The sequence below is a fragment of the Platalea leucorodia genome (assembly GCF_965183815.1).
Source record: "Platalea leucorodia genome assembly, chromosome: 1".
Taxonomy (NCBI): Eukaryota; Metazoa; Chordata; class Aves; order Pelecaniformes; family Threskiornithidae; genus Platalea; species Platalea leucorodia.
The window spans coordinates 165,470,685-165,489,148 of record NC_138823.1 but is presented as its reverse complement, the minus strand read 5'-3'; the positions used below and the strand labels follow the sequence as shown (position 1 = coordinate 165,489,148).

Below are 18,464 nucleotides of genomic sequence, written 5' to 3'. Positions count from 1 at the left end.
GTGGCACCTCTAGTCACATCCCCAAAACCCCTTCAACTATCAGGCACATCCCTTTTTAACAGAGATCTGCTGCTGTACCTTTGGTAGATGTTTCATGGCATCTCCATTATTTCAGATTTACTCTTCACCACCAAAACAGCTATGGCATGATGTGCTTCCTCCCAGTGTAAAATTCAGCTCTTCTCCTCCATACGGGTGTCCTTGCACAGCTGAAGCCACCTTGAGCTGCCGAGACCAAGGGCTCGTCTCTGCGGGTGGCTCAGCTCAGGTCCCTGGCTGCCTGGGAGGACAAACAAAGTCATCCACCTCCCGGTGTCGAAGTGGGTGACTCACATGGCAAAGCCCAGTGACTCTGCACTGCCCTCCTGACTTGGATACACCGGGAGAGAAAATAACCCATTCACTAAGGATCTAAATTTACCCAGCAGCCGCATCTGCTGGAGCTGCCAGAAGGAGCTAATCTTAGACAGCAACTGAGTGAGCAATTTGTTAGATAGACAGTTCATGGGAGAACTTGGGCTTTGCCTCTCTTTGCCTGAAGTTATCCCCTCATTTATTACCGGTCTTAGAAGCCCAGGGGCTCTGGTGGGCCAGGAGCACCCAAGTGGTTCTACCTCAACCATGTCTCACGGTTGAGCGCTGTGCAGGAGACCCTCATAGAATCATAGAATGGTTTAGGCTGGAAAAGACCTTTAAGATCATCAAGTCCAACCGTTAACCTAGCACTGCCAAGCCCACCACTAAACCATGTCCCTCAGTGTATGCCTCCATGGAGCGGGATTTATCAACTGCTCATCTCTCTCCTGGAGAAGAGTATCATCTCGTCTGATCTGGTTATTGCCTGGCTGTTAGTAAAACTTGCCTGAGAAGCCAAGAAAAACAATTATTGCAACTACAAATCCAAATTAATAGCCCTACACTGGACACTTTGTTGTTCAGCCTGACATGGCTGTAATTCCTGCATTCGCCTTTCTTGTTCTAAAATTTTGTATGTGAGGGACTGATCCTGCTACACTGCATCCCGTTAGGATGCTTTCCATGTACCCTCACCCACTCCCATGTCGTGGGGGGACTATTGCCCACTTAGAGACAAGCTTAATAACCTGATTGGTCATTGGAAATCACTAGCTGTAGTCCCGTTAGACCTGGGGTCAGTTAGCTCAGGGCTATCTCAGAACAGCCCACCTCATTCAGGGCTGTGTTGTCTATTATACAGCCGTCAGCACTCTCGGGGGAGTACCCCGGGGAGAGTCGATTCACCCATTCACGCGTTCACGGAGATAACCAAATGGTAACTATGACCACTGCTCGGACTTAACACATCCACGTGTGCCATCTCATCTGCTTTTAGATGTTAAATCCCTCTGGGCTTGGCTGGTACTTGCTTGGAGGCCAGCTTACCTTAGTGGTGGCACGTTGGAAACCAGCAAATGGAAGACGGATGGGACAAGTTTACTACGATCAAAGCCTCCACGAGAGATAATGGTTGCAGAGGGCTCAGAATTGATGACTGCCTCAAATTCCACTGCTATCATCAGAGAAAAGTCTCCTGTAGCAATCAGATGTGTCCTTGGCTCTCCAGTCCAGCAAAGCTCAGACCAAGTGCCCAAAAAATCCTGTTGACTTTCCTGTGCGTAAACAGATGTAAAATGGCAACAACCAACCAGTGCGAACAAATGAAAACCAGGAATGAGGGAAGACACACCAGTGAGAAAGAAATACTGTGCTTGAGATCCAGACTGGAAACATGTAACGTAAAACGTAAGAAGGAAAATAATCTGAACACCAAATACTCAGAGGGTGAGAGGATCTGAAGCTTGTGGATCTGAGCTGCATAAAGCACTGCTGGCCTTCCACAGCCAGCCCCAGGAGGGTTCAGGAGAGGTGCATGGTGGCTCTGAGAGCACCCCTGGGTCTCCCCGTTAGCACCGCGTGAGCCTCCCCATGGCACAGAACGGCTCAGAGGGTTTGGGTCCACCAGATCAACCCTCTCTCCCACCAGACTGTGGCAGAAACTTGTCTGGGGAGGAATCAGCCCAATCTGAGCTGAATGCAGCTGTGCTCAGGAGCCAGGGAGGTTTACAGACCATTTGAGGTCAGGGTTAACACATAGGACACAGCCTGTATGTCCAGCCTGGGCCATATACGCGATCTACATCTATTTTGATGACAGGGCTTGGGATGGACGCTGCTCTATTGAACTGATATAGCAAAAAATGGTGGAAACATAAGGCAGGGATCACACATGTGAGTGTTGCCACCAGCCGTCATTTGGACAGCATCCCAGCACTGCTGGTGTTAGGAGGCACTGGGAACAGTTAAGGGTGTCTAGTCTGAATTCATGATTTAAACTCTCTCTAGAGCGAATGGGGACAGATGGACATCACCGGAGTCCTCTCATCTCAGGCAAGTGTCTAACTCAGGTGCAGTGAACCAGCTCCCAGAGATACCTGTCTCTCCCCATGCCTGTAGGGAGCCTAAACAACACAGTGCACCGAGGAGATGGTGTTCTGGAAAAACCAGGGCTGCTTCCCCAAGCCTTGGAGCTGGTCCAGCTGCTGTGCAAAGCCACTGAAGCCGATGAAGACCCCCAGAGCAGGTTTGGGACCGGCACGGTGCTCTTTCCCTGGGTGGACCACAAACCTGGGAGAAGCCACAGACCCACCGATTGGTCGGGAGCTCCTCTGGGAAGGGATGGGCTGTAGCTGCATTTTAGCAGCAGCACCTCATGACGGGGGGAATGTGGAAGCAAACCTCGGATGGCAGCACACGCCGAGCAGCACAGCAAAAAGGAAAACAAGCTGGGGCTCAAGGGAGATTAAAGGCAGAAGAGGAAAAATCCCAGCCGGTAGCACGACAACGCAGGATTAAGCTTGGGAAAGTGCAGAGGTAATGCAGAGGGAAGGGAGAGGGGAGGATGGAGTTGTCCAGCCCCAGATGTCTGGGAGCAGAGGAACATTTCTGAAGTTCGACCCAGTTTGCAGGTCAGTGCTCATCATCTGATCCTGTCACAGATGAGCAGCACAGCAGAAAAGCTTATGATGTGAGCTCCGAAAACAGCTTGTGATTATTTCCCTGCTATATTGGTACCTCCCAGATGCTGCTGGAACCTCACGAGTACGAAAGGGCTTCATACCAGTATAGCTCCCCTCCCTCTTCCCGCTTATGTAGATAACGATCATGGCACAAAGCACTTTTTATAAATACATCCATGCCAGGGTAAGGGGTTATGCGGTTTTAAATATAACAGGAAGAGTGGCTAATATCTTTGCATAGACTTAATTAAATCATTAATTAAATCCATGCCATCGCTGAGTGTCAGCCAGTCCAGAGGGTCCATAGTAATGGAGACAGATAGATAAAATAAAACAGATTCATGTATAAGTTTTACGATAGGTATAAATAATTATAGCTATTTTGCTCATCCATGTCTGTCAAAACTAATTTGCTTCTTCCTGAGCAACATGGGAAGAGCTGGACCTGGACCGGTCATTTGAGGCGCCATGGGGCTTCCTAGACATCCATGGGCATGCAAGCAGGACACAAGACCTGCTGGAGACCTCAGCCTTTCTGGAGCATCAGCTCAAGGCCAGGCAAGTTGTCCTGCTGCAGCTTCAACATGGGGGTGTTGAATCTCAGTAGACCTTAGCAGGAGACCCTCAACTCACAAGAAGATACCTGTGTTTAGATGCCCTAATCTGCGAGCTGAAGCCCACTGTTGCACTCTCTTTACTTCTGTTCTGCCTCAGACCCTCTCTCTCTGTCACCAAGATGTGGAGAAGATGGATTTATTAATGACGAGGTGTTCAGAGACTGTGCCATGGGGCCCACCCACATATTGCAGACAAAGCAGAGCCATCCCTCTCCCAAGCTCCTCGAGCCTCCTCCTTTAGTGAGACTTTTTAAATAATTTCCAGCATAGGTCTCATAACCCATACAGGGGTGTAAATAAATAGCTCTATCTTCATTTTCCACCCCCTTCCAGTCCTCTGAAAACTGACTCCAGAGGAGAATAAAGGACAAACCTGTGCAGAAAAGCAGCCCTGGGAGCGAGCTGGCGGGAGTCGGGGATGCCACAAAGCCCACACAAGACGCTCCCTTATTGCATCTTTCCAGCTTTGACTTCATGGTCTATTTTTAGCACAGCAAAAGGTTTAGCAGTTTCGGAGCCGTCGGTTTAGTGGTGTCAGGAGAAGGTCCCAGCCCTCCCATTCATGACCCAGAAGGCAGATTTGGATCTTTGATTCATCTGGAGGCTGTTTCCCAAGCACAACGGCTGAGCCGATGGGTCGTGCGCATCTCCCATCATGGGACGGCAGCAAAAGCTCCTGCTCCCCCCGCGGTGAGTCATGGGCTGACAGACCCTTCCTGAAGCATCGAGGCTGGAAGTACAGCTGTTCCCCCGTCCCCCTCCCTTCCTCCTTGTCCAATGTGTCATATTAAAGGGTGATCGGCTTACACATGCTCCAGTATGGATTCCTTAAGCTTTGTAACGCTGTGGCTATATATAAAGCCCTACGCTGGAAACTGAAGTACACAGACAGCTGCGATAGTAGCAAGCGTTTCACATTCCCAGTGTGCTCACGGTCTGGAAGGAAGGGAGACCCGCGAGTCCTGCTTTAAGTAAGTTTCTTTACCAGGGGCTCAGGTATAGATATATTCATAAATATATATATATAAAAGAAGGATTGGGGAAAAAAAAAGGAGCAGTTACTCTTCACCATGGGTGCGCCTTTTGATCAAGTGGAAGAACTGCGTCTCTACCAGCAAACTCTCCTCCAGGATGGACTCAAAGACATGTTGGACCACAATAAGTTTCTGGACTGTGTCTTAAAAGTCAAGGGGAAGGAGTTTCCCTGCCATCGGCTGGTGCTGGCAGCTTGCAGCCCATATTTTCGAGCGATGTTCCTCTCAGACATGGAAGAGAGCAAGAAGAGGGAGGTCAGTTTGGAAGATGTTGATCCAGATGTCATGGGCAAGATCCTCCATTATATCTACACCTCCGAGCTGGAGATCACAGAGCAGAATGTGCAGGACATCTTCTCTGTGGCCAATATGTTCCAGATCCCCTCCATCTTCACCGTCTGCGTGTCCTTCTTGCAGAAGCGGCTCTGCCTCAGCAACTGCTTGGCTATCTTCAGGCTGGGCTTGATGCTGGATTGTGCCCGGCTGGCCGTGGCAGCTCGGGATTTCATTTGCGATCGCTTTGCACTGGTCTCTCGGGATGAGGAGTTCTACCAGCTTTCCCCCGATGAGCTTATTGCAATCATCTCCAGTGACTCCCTCAACATTGAGAAAGAGGAGACTGTCTTCGAAGTAGTGATGAAGTGGGTGGGGACCAAGGACCGTGAAAGCCGGCAGAAGGCCTTGCCTGTCATCTTTGAAAGCATCCGCTTCCGCCTCATGCCCAACGACTACATCAAGGACCACGTGGAGAAGCACGCCATGGTGAAGTCCAGCCCGGAGCTGCTCAAGAAACTGCAGATGGTGAAGGATGCCCAGAAAGGCAAATTCACTGTGGTGAAGAAGAAGAAAGTGAAGAAAAGCAGTGAAAAGCCAGCAAAAGACAATGTTGTCAATGGAGCAGTAGATGAGGAGGAAGATACAGAGGAGGATGCTCTCCCAGGGATCTTAAATGACACAATGCGCTTTGGGATGTTCCTCCAGGACCTTATTTTCATGGTGAGCGACAGTGGAGCAGTGGCTTATGATCCCACTGCCAACGAGTGCTATTTTGCTTCCCTGTCTACTCAAATCCCAAAGAACCACATCAGTCTGGTGACCAAAGAGAATCAGATCTTCATTGTCGGAGGACTGTACTACAACGAGGACAGCAAAGAGGATCCCATGAGTTCCTACTTCCTACAGGTACCAGCTTTATCTTTCTTTTGTTTCTTTGACCACTTCAGAGCATCACCAGTCTTTTTAATTTCCATGTGGTGCCAGTAATATGCATTGTCATGTGATGTTAGAAAGAAAGTTGTAAATGAAGATATCTGAGTTGTTTTACTAGAGATTCTTCCCCCTATAGTTTTAAGGCAGATCCCACTGATGGGGGGTTCTAGTCATTGAGGAAGGAGGCTTGAAGGGGTAGGTAATAGGAATAACCCTTCCTGATCCAAATAATGAACTGGGGACCACATCAAACAGTGTATTGGGTCCAGCCCTGGCTGCCATAGGGCACACTAACTGGGAGGCTAGTGGCATCAGGTCTGGGTTCAGTTTTGCATCTTTCACATTCCCTGGTTATGAACCCCCCAGCAAAACCCCAGGGTGACTCTGCCAGGTGCCAGCAAAGGGAACAACAGCAGCTACAGCCACAGAGCAAACACTCCAAGGACAGAGGGTATGTCCCTACCTACCAATATGAGCCCCATTTCCAGTGCTGATCTTGTCCCTGGATGTTTGCTAGGTCCAGCTCAGAGTCTCTGGCCATTTCTGTTATGTGTGGGGGAAACTATGGTGTGACATCTTTTGGGATCCTCCACAAGAAAAGTGGCTGTTCGAACTCAGCAGTAACCAAAGCTGTAATCAGATCGAGCTGTGCACAGGCAATCTGAGCCCCGGCCTGGGCTGTAACCCAAGAGCACCTTCCCTGTAGACAGCTAACACAAGGCGCCTACCCTTCCTGCTGACCCTGTAGGAATCCAGCAAATCCTCTGTCCTTCCCCTCATACCCAGAAATCCTTTTGTTCTTGTCTCATGGCTCACATATCTTCTGGGAGGAAACAATAACAAGTCCAGGCAGAAAGAATAAAGTAAGGGTAGTTCTCAAGCTGAGATATACGGCCTTGATCCCTCCATTGCCTCATTACATGGGTAGGTCTGTACACCTGCACCGTGTGGGCAGGGACCATGCTTGTCCTCACCTGGAAAGGGTTAAGCTTTGGAGCCTATGTAGCCCATGTGAAGCCTGTGAAATGAGAAGTCCGCAGGAAGAAACCGCAGCCCTAGAAAGCAGGATGGAGGGGGAAGGCAGTGGGAGTGCCGGGGGAAATGCTGTTTGAGATACAGCCATTCCCACTGGACAACAGATGACAACAGTGGCTGTGGCCAGCTCCATCACTTACCTGCACAGAGCAGGTAGACAGGTTGCTTTGTATCCAGCCAAAACCAATGTCTAAAGGTCAATGCTCCACCAGTCTGGTTGCTGGCCAGGCAAGGTAATTCCTTGAGTGGCAGTGAAGGTCCACCATGTCCTGGGCTGTTTCAGCACGACTGCAGCAAGCAGTCAAGGGAAGTGATTTTTTTTTTTTTTTTTTTCCCCTTTGGTCGTACACTTGTGAGACCACATCTGGATGCTGTGTCCAGTCTGGTGCTCCCCAGTACAAGGGAGACATTGAGGTACTGGAATGAGTCTAGCAGAGGCCACCAAGATGGTCAAGGCTGGAGAATGGGAGGTACAAGGAGAGGCTGAGCTGGGTCTGACCAGCCTGGAGGAGAGGAAGGGAAGATCTCATTGGTGTCTGCAGCTCCCTAATAGGAGGGGACACAGAAGAGGGATCCAGACTCTTCTTGGATTTGCACAAAGATGGGACAAGAAGCAATGGCCAGGAGTTGCAGTAAAGGAAATTTCAGTCAGCTGTGAGGAAAACCTTCCCAATGGAGGTGGTAGAGTACTGGAGCAGGGGTCCAGAGAGGTCACAAAACCCCCATCCTTGGACACATTTAATGTTTGACTGCACAAAGCCCTGGCAACCTACTGTAACTCCAAAGCTGCACCTGCTTGAGCATGGGGGCTGGATAAAAGACCTTAGGAGGTCCCTTCAACCTAAATTATTCTGTGATTCTGAGCTGCAAACAGCAGGATTACTATATTCAGCTCCCAATTTGCCACTGACTCAGTAGCAAATGTCTTGGGCATCGTGTGGCCATTTTTGTCTCCTTCCCCACACGAAGGGGACGGTGGTCCCTTCACAGCTTGCTGTGGCATGGGAGGCGCAGACAAGTCCCAGGGCTGGAAGGTGCCATCAGTTTGCAAAGATGTAATTTATTGCCATCAGTGCCATTACATAGCTCGTGGTTTCTGTATGAATAAGAGAGTCTTTTGAGCCTTTTTTCGGTTGAAACTTCACACAGATGTAGACAGGCAGCTGTATGATGGACCCTTGAATCACTGCATCAGTGCAGCAGCATCTTACACCTTCTGACCCTGTTTTTGGCCTCCCTGATTTCACATGCCTCCTGCTGAAGCCAGGAGAGTTAGGTCAGGGATAGTTTAGACTTAAGAACAGGCACCAAAATATAAAAATGCTGAAAAATCCCAGAGGCCTTGCAAATTTTGACAGGAACAAAATCATTCCATTGACATTTCAGATGGAAAAGGCTATCCTTTATTTGTCACTTCTAAGATTTATGACTTGAAAACAATGCTGAATCCATCAAGAAGCAGGAACTATCCTGGTGACCGAGCTGCTCGGGCTTGCACTATAAATAACACATATGTGGACCACAGCTTACAAAGAGACAATAACCACAGGCACCCAGCTGAGGCCGAGTCTTTGGAGGCAACCCAGCAAGCTGAAGCTCTTTGGCCCGAGCCCATAGCAAACAGTGCTTCAGGCAATGATGTATCACAGCTTCGTCTTGCAGAGTCCCACCAAACTGGCTGCAAGACGTCACTCCAGACTTAACCCATGAAATCCCTCCTCTGCTACCAAGCTACATTAAAAATTTTCACCCCAGTTTACAGCTCCCATCAAGCCATGGTGCCCAGAGAGCCCCCAGCCTCATAAGCTCTCACATCTTTTTTTCTGGTGGGAGATGAGGCAATGCCTTGATCTACAGATGTCCAAGCATCTACAGGGATTTGGCCATCTGATAGCAGCGCTGTATGGATCAGTTTCCCCAGCTATCAGGTGGATCTGGCACACTTTGGTGACCAAGAGGAGCTCTGGGCTTTGCAGCACCGTCTCAGTTGCGTTGTACCGTATTGGGGAGGCAGGTATTGTGTAAATAGCCTTTGTGCAGGTTGACACACACACGTTTCATCTCATGAACTCTCACACACACTGAGGTGATACGGGACAATGTCAGTATCTTGAGAAGCAGAGGAGGGACACGGTAACTGATCATTTGCCAGAAAGGAGAAGAATTGGTGGGAGAAGAAGGGGCTCAGAGGAGTGAGCTGTGTAGCCAACATTGCCAACACCGCGCTGTTACCCGGCAGAAATGGAAAATATCAGTATGAAATGCTGTGGCGTGTGCTACAGCTGAAGAAATTCAGGCAAAATTTCTAAGATTGAAGTGCTTCAGCTCCTCCAGTCCCAGGAATTGTCTGTTATAGGTCCAGCATGGGACTCTCATCCAAAGATGACCAAGCTTGTTCCAAGTCAAGGCTTTGGTGCACAGAGCAGAACGTGTTCCTGCTAGTGCATCTCTGCTCTTACGCCTTGTCATAAAACACATGTCATATGATATATGACTTGGATTTGCACTAAGATTCCCCCATCCTGCATCAGATGGTAAGGCACAGGCAGAGACTGACATTGCAGAAAGTGCCTACTGGGGAGACCAAGCTGCATGTGGGAATGGACTTTGCCCTCAGCTGCTGGGCCCTGATCTTTGCTAAGCAAACGGGCCTGGATGAGCACACACTGATGACCGTGTGTTTCCTTTCAGTACGACCATCTGGACGCAGACTGGCTGGGGATGCCCCCCCTGCCCTCCCCTCGCTGCCTCTTTGGCCTGGGGGAGGCGGAAAACTCCATTTTTGTGGTCGGAGGGAAAGAACTGAAAGAAGGAGAAAAGACCTTGGATTCGGTCCTGTGCTATGACCGGCTGTAAGTGTTCACGTGCGAGTGCGGGGCGGGAGGTGGTTGACAGGAGAAGCAGCAGCTGCCGTGCAAAATGACTCCAGCCCTCCAGGGACCGAAAGGTTTTGGAGACAGGGGTCAAACTCTAGATGCTGGGACCACTGGGACTGTCTCAAGATGTACCCTGGGGCTCTGAGCTGTCTCTCTCCAGCTGCTTCGTTTATTGTAATTGAACCTCCAGGAGATGGAAGCCGTAATGGGGATATTATGTTATCAGGGACCAAACTTAGCAGATGCTCACATGGGATCTGTACAGAGGAGCAAGGGGAGTTTTTCCTTCTTCTCTTGCCCATTGGTTTGGAGGTTTGGCAACCTTCACCATGGTCCCACCAGGAGTGGCTTTGGACAGGAAAGTTTATTTTGAAAGTATTCAGCTATGGCACTGAATAACCCACTCTGAGAGATATCAGGCTTAATATACAAATATTTTTGAGCAATGGGCTCTGACCCATGTTATGTCATGAGCTTTGTTAAAAGGCACCATCCCATTCTGCTCGCAGGAGGCAGAAACATCTAAAGACTGCTCCTCTCTGCCCCAAAGAGGCAGAACAAGAGGCGTTAACAAGCCTTTGCTTGCTCTGCATTTAGATGTGTGTGCTTCCAAGTCTGTTTTATAGGCAGAGATTTGAAACCAGTTTAATTCCCACAGAATGGGGCATTTATCTGCCCATGCAGACTCTGGGAAAGGACGTGTCTGCCCCTGCTAAGTGCTCAGGGGGTGTTTTGAATACCGATTTGAAGCGGGTAGAGATGTGATCAGCACCACCTGTATTTCTAGTATCATTTAGGTCAAAACTTCAACTGCAACAAACCTGGAGAGGGCAAACTGCTGTCTATGGGATCAAATATTTCCCCAGAGTGGCTGGACAATCAGAAAGTACTCAGAGCCCAAGCATCTCAGTTCCTTTAGGTGAAATAAAGTGCAGGGGCTACAACCTACATGTATGAAAACTGGGGACGGGTCTAAACTACATGGACATGAACAGAAATCTCTTGAGAAATTGGTCATCCCTATTTGGGTACCAGTTTGGGGTTTCCAAAGCCTTATATCTACACCTTCTGCTCAGCTGCCCTGGAGATAGCTCAGAGCCTTCAACACAGCCCTGTACTACAAAATGTGGACATACCCACCTTGGGTCCTTTCTGAGTGTTGGCCAACCATTTCACCTCAAAGTGGAAGGTGATGGCCAAAAAAGAAACTTGTCCTCATGATCTTTCACCCCTAAGTCGCATTGGTTTTAATTTTTTACATAATGCAGAAAGCTCTGTCTTGCCTGTGTCTAGCTGGTAATGCTGGTAAATGAGGTGAGGTCCTGGGAGAAGAGGGGCTGCACATGCACAAAGCCCAAAAGCAGAGGATGCCACAGATAAGAATGAGCATTAGCATAAACATCCTGCATATTTTGTTTTCCCTTCTTTTTCATGATCACAAAATTTACTGGTGAAAATTTACTCCAGAAAGCTGGAGATGGACATTTTACATGGGAGCATAGTGATAGGACAAGGGGTAATGGCTACAAACTGAAAGAGGATAGATTTAGATTAGATATAAAGAAGAAGTTCTTTACTATGAAGGTGGTGAGGCACTGGAACCAGAGAAGTTGTGGATGCCCCATTCCTGGAAGTGTTCAAGGCCAGGTTGGATGGGGCTTTCGAGCGTGGCAGAGGGGTTGGAACCAGATGATCTTTAAGGTCCCTTCCAACCCAAACCATTCTGTGCTTCTCTGATTCTATGGTTGAGCACTATCTCATTGGAAACCTCATATTTTTGAGATTGTGTTTTCTGTTTGTCAGGATCTGGGCTCACCTCTAGGTCTGGTCAGGATTGGTGCTCACCTCTACATCTTGAAAGTGCCATGTACTCTGGGCCTCACACAGCAAGCTACAAATCCTTTCATTTCCCATCTTTCCCTGATCCAGGTCCTTCAAGTGGGGTGAAGCTGATTCCCTTCCCTATGCAGTCTATGGCCATGCAGTGGTATCGCACAAGGACCTTATCTACGTCATTGGTGGCAAAGGAAGTGACAAGTAAGTCAAAAAGCAAGAGAAATGGAGGGAGTCATCCCCCAAAGTAGTGGGAGTGAAGAGCATGAGTTGGTACCTCCCCAACCTGGATGCTATGGGTTAAGGAGGGTTGGATGGGATGTGAGATGTGGATCCTTCCCTCTCAGCTCACCTCTGTGACTGCAGCCCTTCCCAAACCATTAGGAGTCCTACAGGGACATCAGGGAGATGGCACTGTCCTTGCAGGAGAGGGAACATATCATCCCCTTTACTCACAATAAATAAATATCACACAGATTCAGAGAGGCACTGAAGAGCAAGAAGCCCCTTCACATTGAGGGTCTCCTGTCTTGGACTTGTGGAGTGGCATGGTCCTAGTAGTCAAATCCACATGAGTATTTGCAACAGAGGCGAAAAACTTCATCAAAACTGACCCCCATCCTGCCCTCCTGCAGTAGATGGGCTCAGCAGAAAAAGCCTCTCTTGGGGAGTATTGCAGTGATTTCTTTGCAAGCCAGAAGCGTGACTGTTTGCAGAGCAAACATGCCATAATCCAGCAAAGATGGATCCTGCTCTGAAAGGATTATGGTCTGAAAAGTGTGAGCGTGCATACATTCACACACCTTACATTGCCATCCCAGGGAACGGGGGCGTTACCGATGATATGTCACAGCTTCAGGTTGGAGCAGCAGCCCTGAAACACTGTCTGACGGCTGTGTGCAAGGTCCTGAGAGGCAGTTAGCTACGCGGGCCCCTATCCAGCTATGTGAACACAATGTCGAGCTTTTAGGACTCCTATCCAAAGCGAGCACACCAGGAGGGGATGTCTTATACATTTTGTGATGTCTTCAGGCATGGGCATCCTTGGGTGCACATCCAAGCAAAGGCACACATGCCGATGTGGAAGAGGAAAATCCTTTCTGGAGACCCCATTTCTTCCCAGCAGACATCCCCCAGCTCCTGCAGTGCAAAGCTGCCCCTCGGCAGGCGATCGAGGCTCCTTCTCTCTCTCTCACCTTTCTCTAGGAAGTGCCTGAAGAAGATGTGTGTCTACAACCCAGCCAAGTTTGAGTGGAAGGAACTGGCTCCCATGAAAACTGCCCGGTCCCTGTTTGGAGCCACCGTGCACAAAGACAAAATCTACGTGGCAGCTGGTGTGACCGACTCCGGCTTGACCAACTCTGTGGAAGTCTATGACATTGCCACCAACAAGTATGTACCTGAGCACACCTTCAGGGTATAGTTACACAAGGGGTAGTTGCAGGTGTACGTTAAGCAACTTCCAACCATTCTGGAGTTTGCTTGCCACTCTCAGTACCAGTTCCTCCCAGTCTGTATTCCTCAGACAGCTGGGCATCACCAGTGCCACTGCAGTTGGGCTGTGGATCATCTCAGGCTCACCTTCAAAGCAGTTTCACCAACTGGTACAGCCCTTGGGTTCCCTGCAGGGCTGTAGCTTCTTCTTGGCAGCTTCACCCAACACAATAGACTCTCTGACTTTAGGTGGGCCTTGCAGCTGCAGTCCCACCACTGGGACCTGCTGGTCCATGCCAGGTGTCCTTCACCACTCATCTACTCAATGCAGAATGAAGTTGAACTATGAAGATGGGAACAGATATCTCTAACAACAGTCAATGTATGATCCCATCCCATGTAGACCTACCCAAGTTAATCTGTTACTAGTTAATTCAGTTGTTGATTCCTGATTCAAGGCCAGCCTCGGTGCAAAGGTAGGCAGGGTGCCCTAACATGTCCCCTCTCTCGACGTGGCAGGTGGGACACTTTCACTGAGTTCCCTCAGGAGCGCAGCTCGGTCAGCCTGGTGAGCTTGGGTGGAGTGCTCTACCTGCTCGGAGGGTTCGCCACGGTGGAGACGGAGTCGGGAGAGCTGGTGCCAACAGAGCTGAACGATGTTTGGAGGTGACGGTCTTCCCCGGGGCTGTCCAAGGGAGCATGGGAGGGATGTTAGTGAGAGCCATTGAGGGAACAGACAGTTTCTGTCTTTCTTGATGCCTTCAGTGTGAGATGGATGTTGTTACCCCAGCACAAGGCTGCAGGGCCTCTGGGTGAGGTTTGCCCTGTGCTGTGCTGGAGGGCACGTTAGGTGATTCAGTGACCCCTCCCAGCCTCATATAGCGACATACCAGGGAAAATCTGCTCCTTTGGCTTTGTTGCTGCATTGACATTTTTCCTGGAGCTGGTTCCGGACCTCCCCTTTGGCGTGAAGCAGTCAGTGTTTGTGCAATGCATGCTCTCCTTGGGAAAAGCCAGTGCTTTGGCTGGAAATCAGTCTTACATGCGAGCAGAGAAGTGGGCAGAAAGCACTTTCTGATGGCTGCTAATATAGCATTAGCTGCTCCTGTCCTTCACATCTGTGGCTCTAGAGCACCCTCAGCAGGCACCTGCTGGCCTTCACCATGGACGTTCAGTCTTGGTGCCATCAACCCATTTCCCAATGGAAAAATACACCCTTCCCTGCCAGACCACATGCTGATATCCATGTCTCCTAGCCTGGCGCTGCAAACCAGAGCACACCAGAGCTGAAAGTCCCCACGCAGCTCCCACAGGTATCTTGTGGCCAAATAATATCCGTGGGACATCACACCATGCACCAGGGCTCCCGCCACTATGAAAAGCAGCTGAAGCGAGGGAGAGGAGACACTTTCCTCACCATAACTGTCTGTCTGTCCCCAGATACGATGAAGAGCAGAAGAAGTGGGAAGGGGTCCTCCGGGAGATCCAGTACGCCTCCGGTGCCACTTTCCTTCCCGTGCGCCTCAATGTTTTGCGCCTAACGAAGATGTAGCGAGGCGTGATTTATTTTTTTTCCACGAGGGTCGGGGGCAAGGAGGGATGGGGGGAGGTGAGGCCATGCTTATCAGCGCAGAGGTGTGGCATCTGGATACTGTGTAGGACATTGCATCTGTGATTGGTACCCTTTTATTTAGTCAAATGGAAAAGGGGGCAAATAATTATCTTGAAGCCCTATGGGAATTTGAAGATGCTCACAAGATAACTAGAGAAGGGATCTGGAGCCTGCAAGGATCTGGGGTAGACTGAGAAGCATGGAGCAATGAGTTGTTCCAGTCTCAGTAGACAGGACAAAAAGATCATACTCTTGTTCCGCTTCTTTCTCCATATTTTTCCCCGTCTTCTCAACTGCTGTTGAACCTGCCCAACCAAGAGAGTGGAGGCAGAAAGTGGGTCCCAAGGGACTAAGCTGACGTTCCCCAGGGAAGGGGGTCTATAAAGTATTTCCCCACCTAAGGTAGCTGTGAGCATGGTGCTAGAGCCCACCTTGGAGAGGAGAAGGAAGGGTCAAAGTCAAGTGGTACAGGAGAGACCTGGGGGGAATTTGATGAAGGTTGTTGGGATGAGATAGTTAAAAGAAAAGAGCATGTGACTGTGGGCAGCAGAAAGGCTTTGGAAGTTGCAACGAAAAGAAAATAGTCTTAGTTCTTTGCCTCCACCTTGACTTTGGACTGAAGAGAGGCCAGGAGCTAAGGTCTGTAGGAGGGGAAGAGTGATGTGAGTAGTAGGTTAGGAAAGGGGGAACAGACAAGCGGGGGGGCCACGTGCACTCATCTCCAGCATTTTGGGCTCCTCATCTTCAATCACAGGTCACACTGTCCTCACCAGTGGTTGGACAAGTGCTGTTTTTCAGGGAAAGGTTTTATATTTATGCTGTTTCTCTTATTTTTAATGTTCTGACCTTTTTTTTTAAAGAGTATTCTAGTTTGCTAAGCACGTGGAGATCTCAGATGTGTTTGGCTCAAAGAGAGCTTCCTACTGAGGAAAAATGTGTATTTTTTTTAAAGTTATCCATAATGATGTTTTGATAGAAACACGGCTGTACTGGCAGCAGGACAAAGATCTGCTAGAGCAAAAATCTCCTGATGCCCCCACCATCTGAGCAGTGGTTTATTTAAAAATAAATTATTAAGCTATTTCAAAAGAAATCCCGTGTTTGCATGTTGATAGAGCTGTAACTGAATGGCCACAGCAACCAAACACAAGGACCAAGCAAAAGCTGCGATAACCTCATGCAGCAAACCAGCCCCATGGAGAGCCCTTGCACAGCCCCAGCTTTTATTCTTCTTATTTTCCCCCATTTGGAAGCTGAAACTTTAGCTGAAACCTAGGACTAGAAGGAAGCTGGATGCCTACATGATTTCATGATACCATGAACAGGGGTGATAATCAATAACGAAAAAGAACAGATACAAACCTCGCAGAATACTACCCTCAAAGTAGCATGAAAATTATGGTATTAAAAATTATATCTGGCTGATTCGTCTAGCTCAAAATGCAGTCATGGAGAAACTAAAGCATGTTTGGAAGGAAAGACAATTTGGCATGGGTAAAGGAACCAGAGTCTTGTCCTGGTTTCATTTTAAGGATTTAAAAAGATACAGGATAATCTCCTCAGAGGACAATCACATCAGAACAGTAATGAAACATTTTCACAAGAAAAATCCAAGGTGACTGGCTGGCACAAAATAGCTTAAAAAAAAAGGCAACAAAACCTTTGAAACAATCAAATGTGTGAAAAATGCACTGAAAAAAAAAAAAAAATCACCTTCTACCCAATTCTGCAGAAACTCCTGTGGACGACTCCCAAGGTAATTGAAGATGAATCTGCCAAATGTCGAATACCTTGTGGCAGAAAAGAAAAAAAAACATGAAGAAGGAAAAAAAAATAATCCATGCATAGAATAGTAATTTTTTAAAAGTCATTTATTGTGGTGGCAGGATACCACCTCCTGCCTGGGATGGGAAACCAACACCTTTGGTTCAGCTCTTTGTGCCGGACAGAGAAAGCAAAGCTGTTGGCACTTGGTCCGAAGAGAGGGTTCATCCCCATATACCCGCTGCCACGTTGCTTGGCTCCCCTGGGGAAAATCTGGGCCCTTTGAAGCCAACAGAAACGTTGCTGAGCCTCGATGAGTTCTTATGATTTGGTTCCTTGATAACGGCTTGAGAGGTGGTGATTAAAACTGGTCCCCATCCTTGGTCGCTCACCTCACAACCATCCATCAGGAATACAGTTCATAGGACCTTAGTGTTCCTGTGTGGTTCACATCAATTATAAAGCTGTGGGAGATGCCATTGCTGCCACAGGGCAAGAAACCATAAAAGAAAAAATGGCTGTTGTATAAAAGGACCCAGAAGAGCTTGAAATATCCCATCACTTGAGCAACGAGGGCCAAATCTCAGTGTGTGCAAGTCAGCATTGGCCCAAGGAAGGCAGCGAAGTTGCACAATGCCAAGCGAAAGTCTGGCCTGGAGATGTTCACCGCCACCTTGCCAAGAGGCTGCTTCAGTCCAAAGGCAATCACAGCTAAGAAATGCCAACATGGATACTCAGAAAGGCATCACTCCTCACTGCCCGGCCTTTTCTCGGCTCAGGTGCACACAGTTCCAGTGGCACAGGTCCCCCACGGGTATCTTCTCCGGCCAATGCCAGCAGCAAAGGAGTACGTACATCCCAAGGGTGGGGGAAAATCATCTCTTCTTCCATTAGCTTCCCAATATCAGTGCTGACGTTAGCTGGCGAGGTTCCCACTGCTCCATTTTACATCAATAAAGGCACTGGGTGCTTTTGGATGGGCTCCTTGGTTTCTCCACTGCTTACAGAGGAGCTCAGGGAGCCCCAGCTCAAAGCTCACAGCTCACACAAATCTCATGGAGCCAGTAGAACCCAGGAGCTCAGCCCTCACCAAGCCCCTTCCACCCACTCATCACCCTTCCCTGAAAAGCTATTTTTTGTTGGCCCCACAGCAGTCCAGTTGTCTCACACACATGTGCACACCTCCCACCAAACCCAACGCAAAGGCTATACGTGTGAAGCAATGGTAGCGGTGAACACGCCATGGGAAGCCCATTCTGCTGGGCTCTGGCTTCTCACACAATTGCCCGAAAAGAGACTTTTTAAAAAAAAAAGAAACAGCAAAACTAAGGTAACAAAGAAAGTGGTGGAGCTTTAGGTTTTCTTTTATAAAAGACAAATCGTTTATTGATTCAGTCCTTCCACTTGCAACCTCTTTGGTAACAGTCATAACACTTCCAAGACTGGGAGAACGCAGTGGAAAGGCCCAATTCTGACCTCTCACCACTTTCAGAGCTCAGCGACCCCTGACGTGCCTTGGTGAAAAGCCAAAAGAAGGTTTCAAAGCATGGCCAAAGACCCAGCCTCTAGGGACAACCCAAAACAGCCTACCGTGACTTGTCTTGCTCGTGGGTGGCCCAGAGAGCACCCCCAGCACCCCCAGGCAGAAGGTGGCTCGGGATGGGGATGCATGTTGGGCCCTTGGTGCCAAGGCTGACTGTGAGCTGTGCCCTGGAAGGCAGCTTTGATGCACCTCTTGGGACCTCCCGGACACTGGCCAACGGGGCCGTCAACGAAGCAAGACCTGCCCGTTCCTGCGGTAGGCAATGACTGGCCCCAGTTGGCCCCATGCAGATGCACTAACCCGACCGTCTCAGCATCCCCCTCATCACACCATCCCAAAGAGAGTATCTGCTGTACTTGGAGTTAAAGATAAACATATATTGATTACACATGGTCATAAAAAAAAAAGTAATAATAATAATACATTTCCTAGAACATTACTTAAGACGCTTCCGAAAAGCATCCAAGCTTCC

General features: G+C 48.9%; 1 protein-coding gene across 1 annotated transcript; it reads left to right on the top strand.

Annotated features, from left to right (window-relative positions):
- Positions 1–4,722: 4,722 nt before the first annotated feature.
- Positions 4,723–14,625, top strand: KLHL40 (kelch like family member 40; the record flags this gene model as incomplete). The annotated part of the gene is made up of 6 exons (XM_082328312.1): positions 4,723–5,868; positions 9,622–9,782; positions 11,736–11,843; positions 12,846–13,031; positions 13,593–13,739; positions 14,514–14,625. 6 exons carry the CDS (start codon positions 4,723–4,725, stop codon positions 14,623–14,625), a joined length of 1,860 nt encoding a protein of 619 aa, XP_082184438.1.
- Between the last annotated feature and the right edge of the window lie 3,839 nt (positions 14,626–18,464).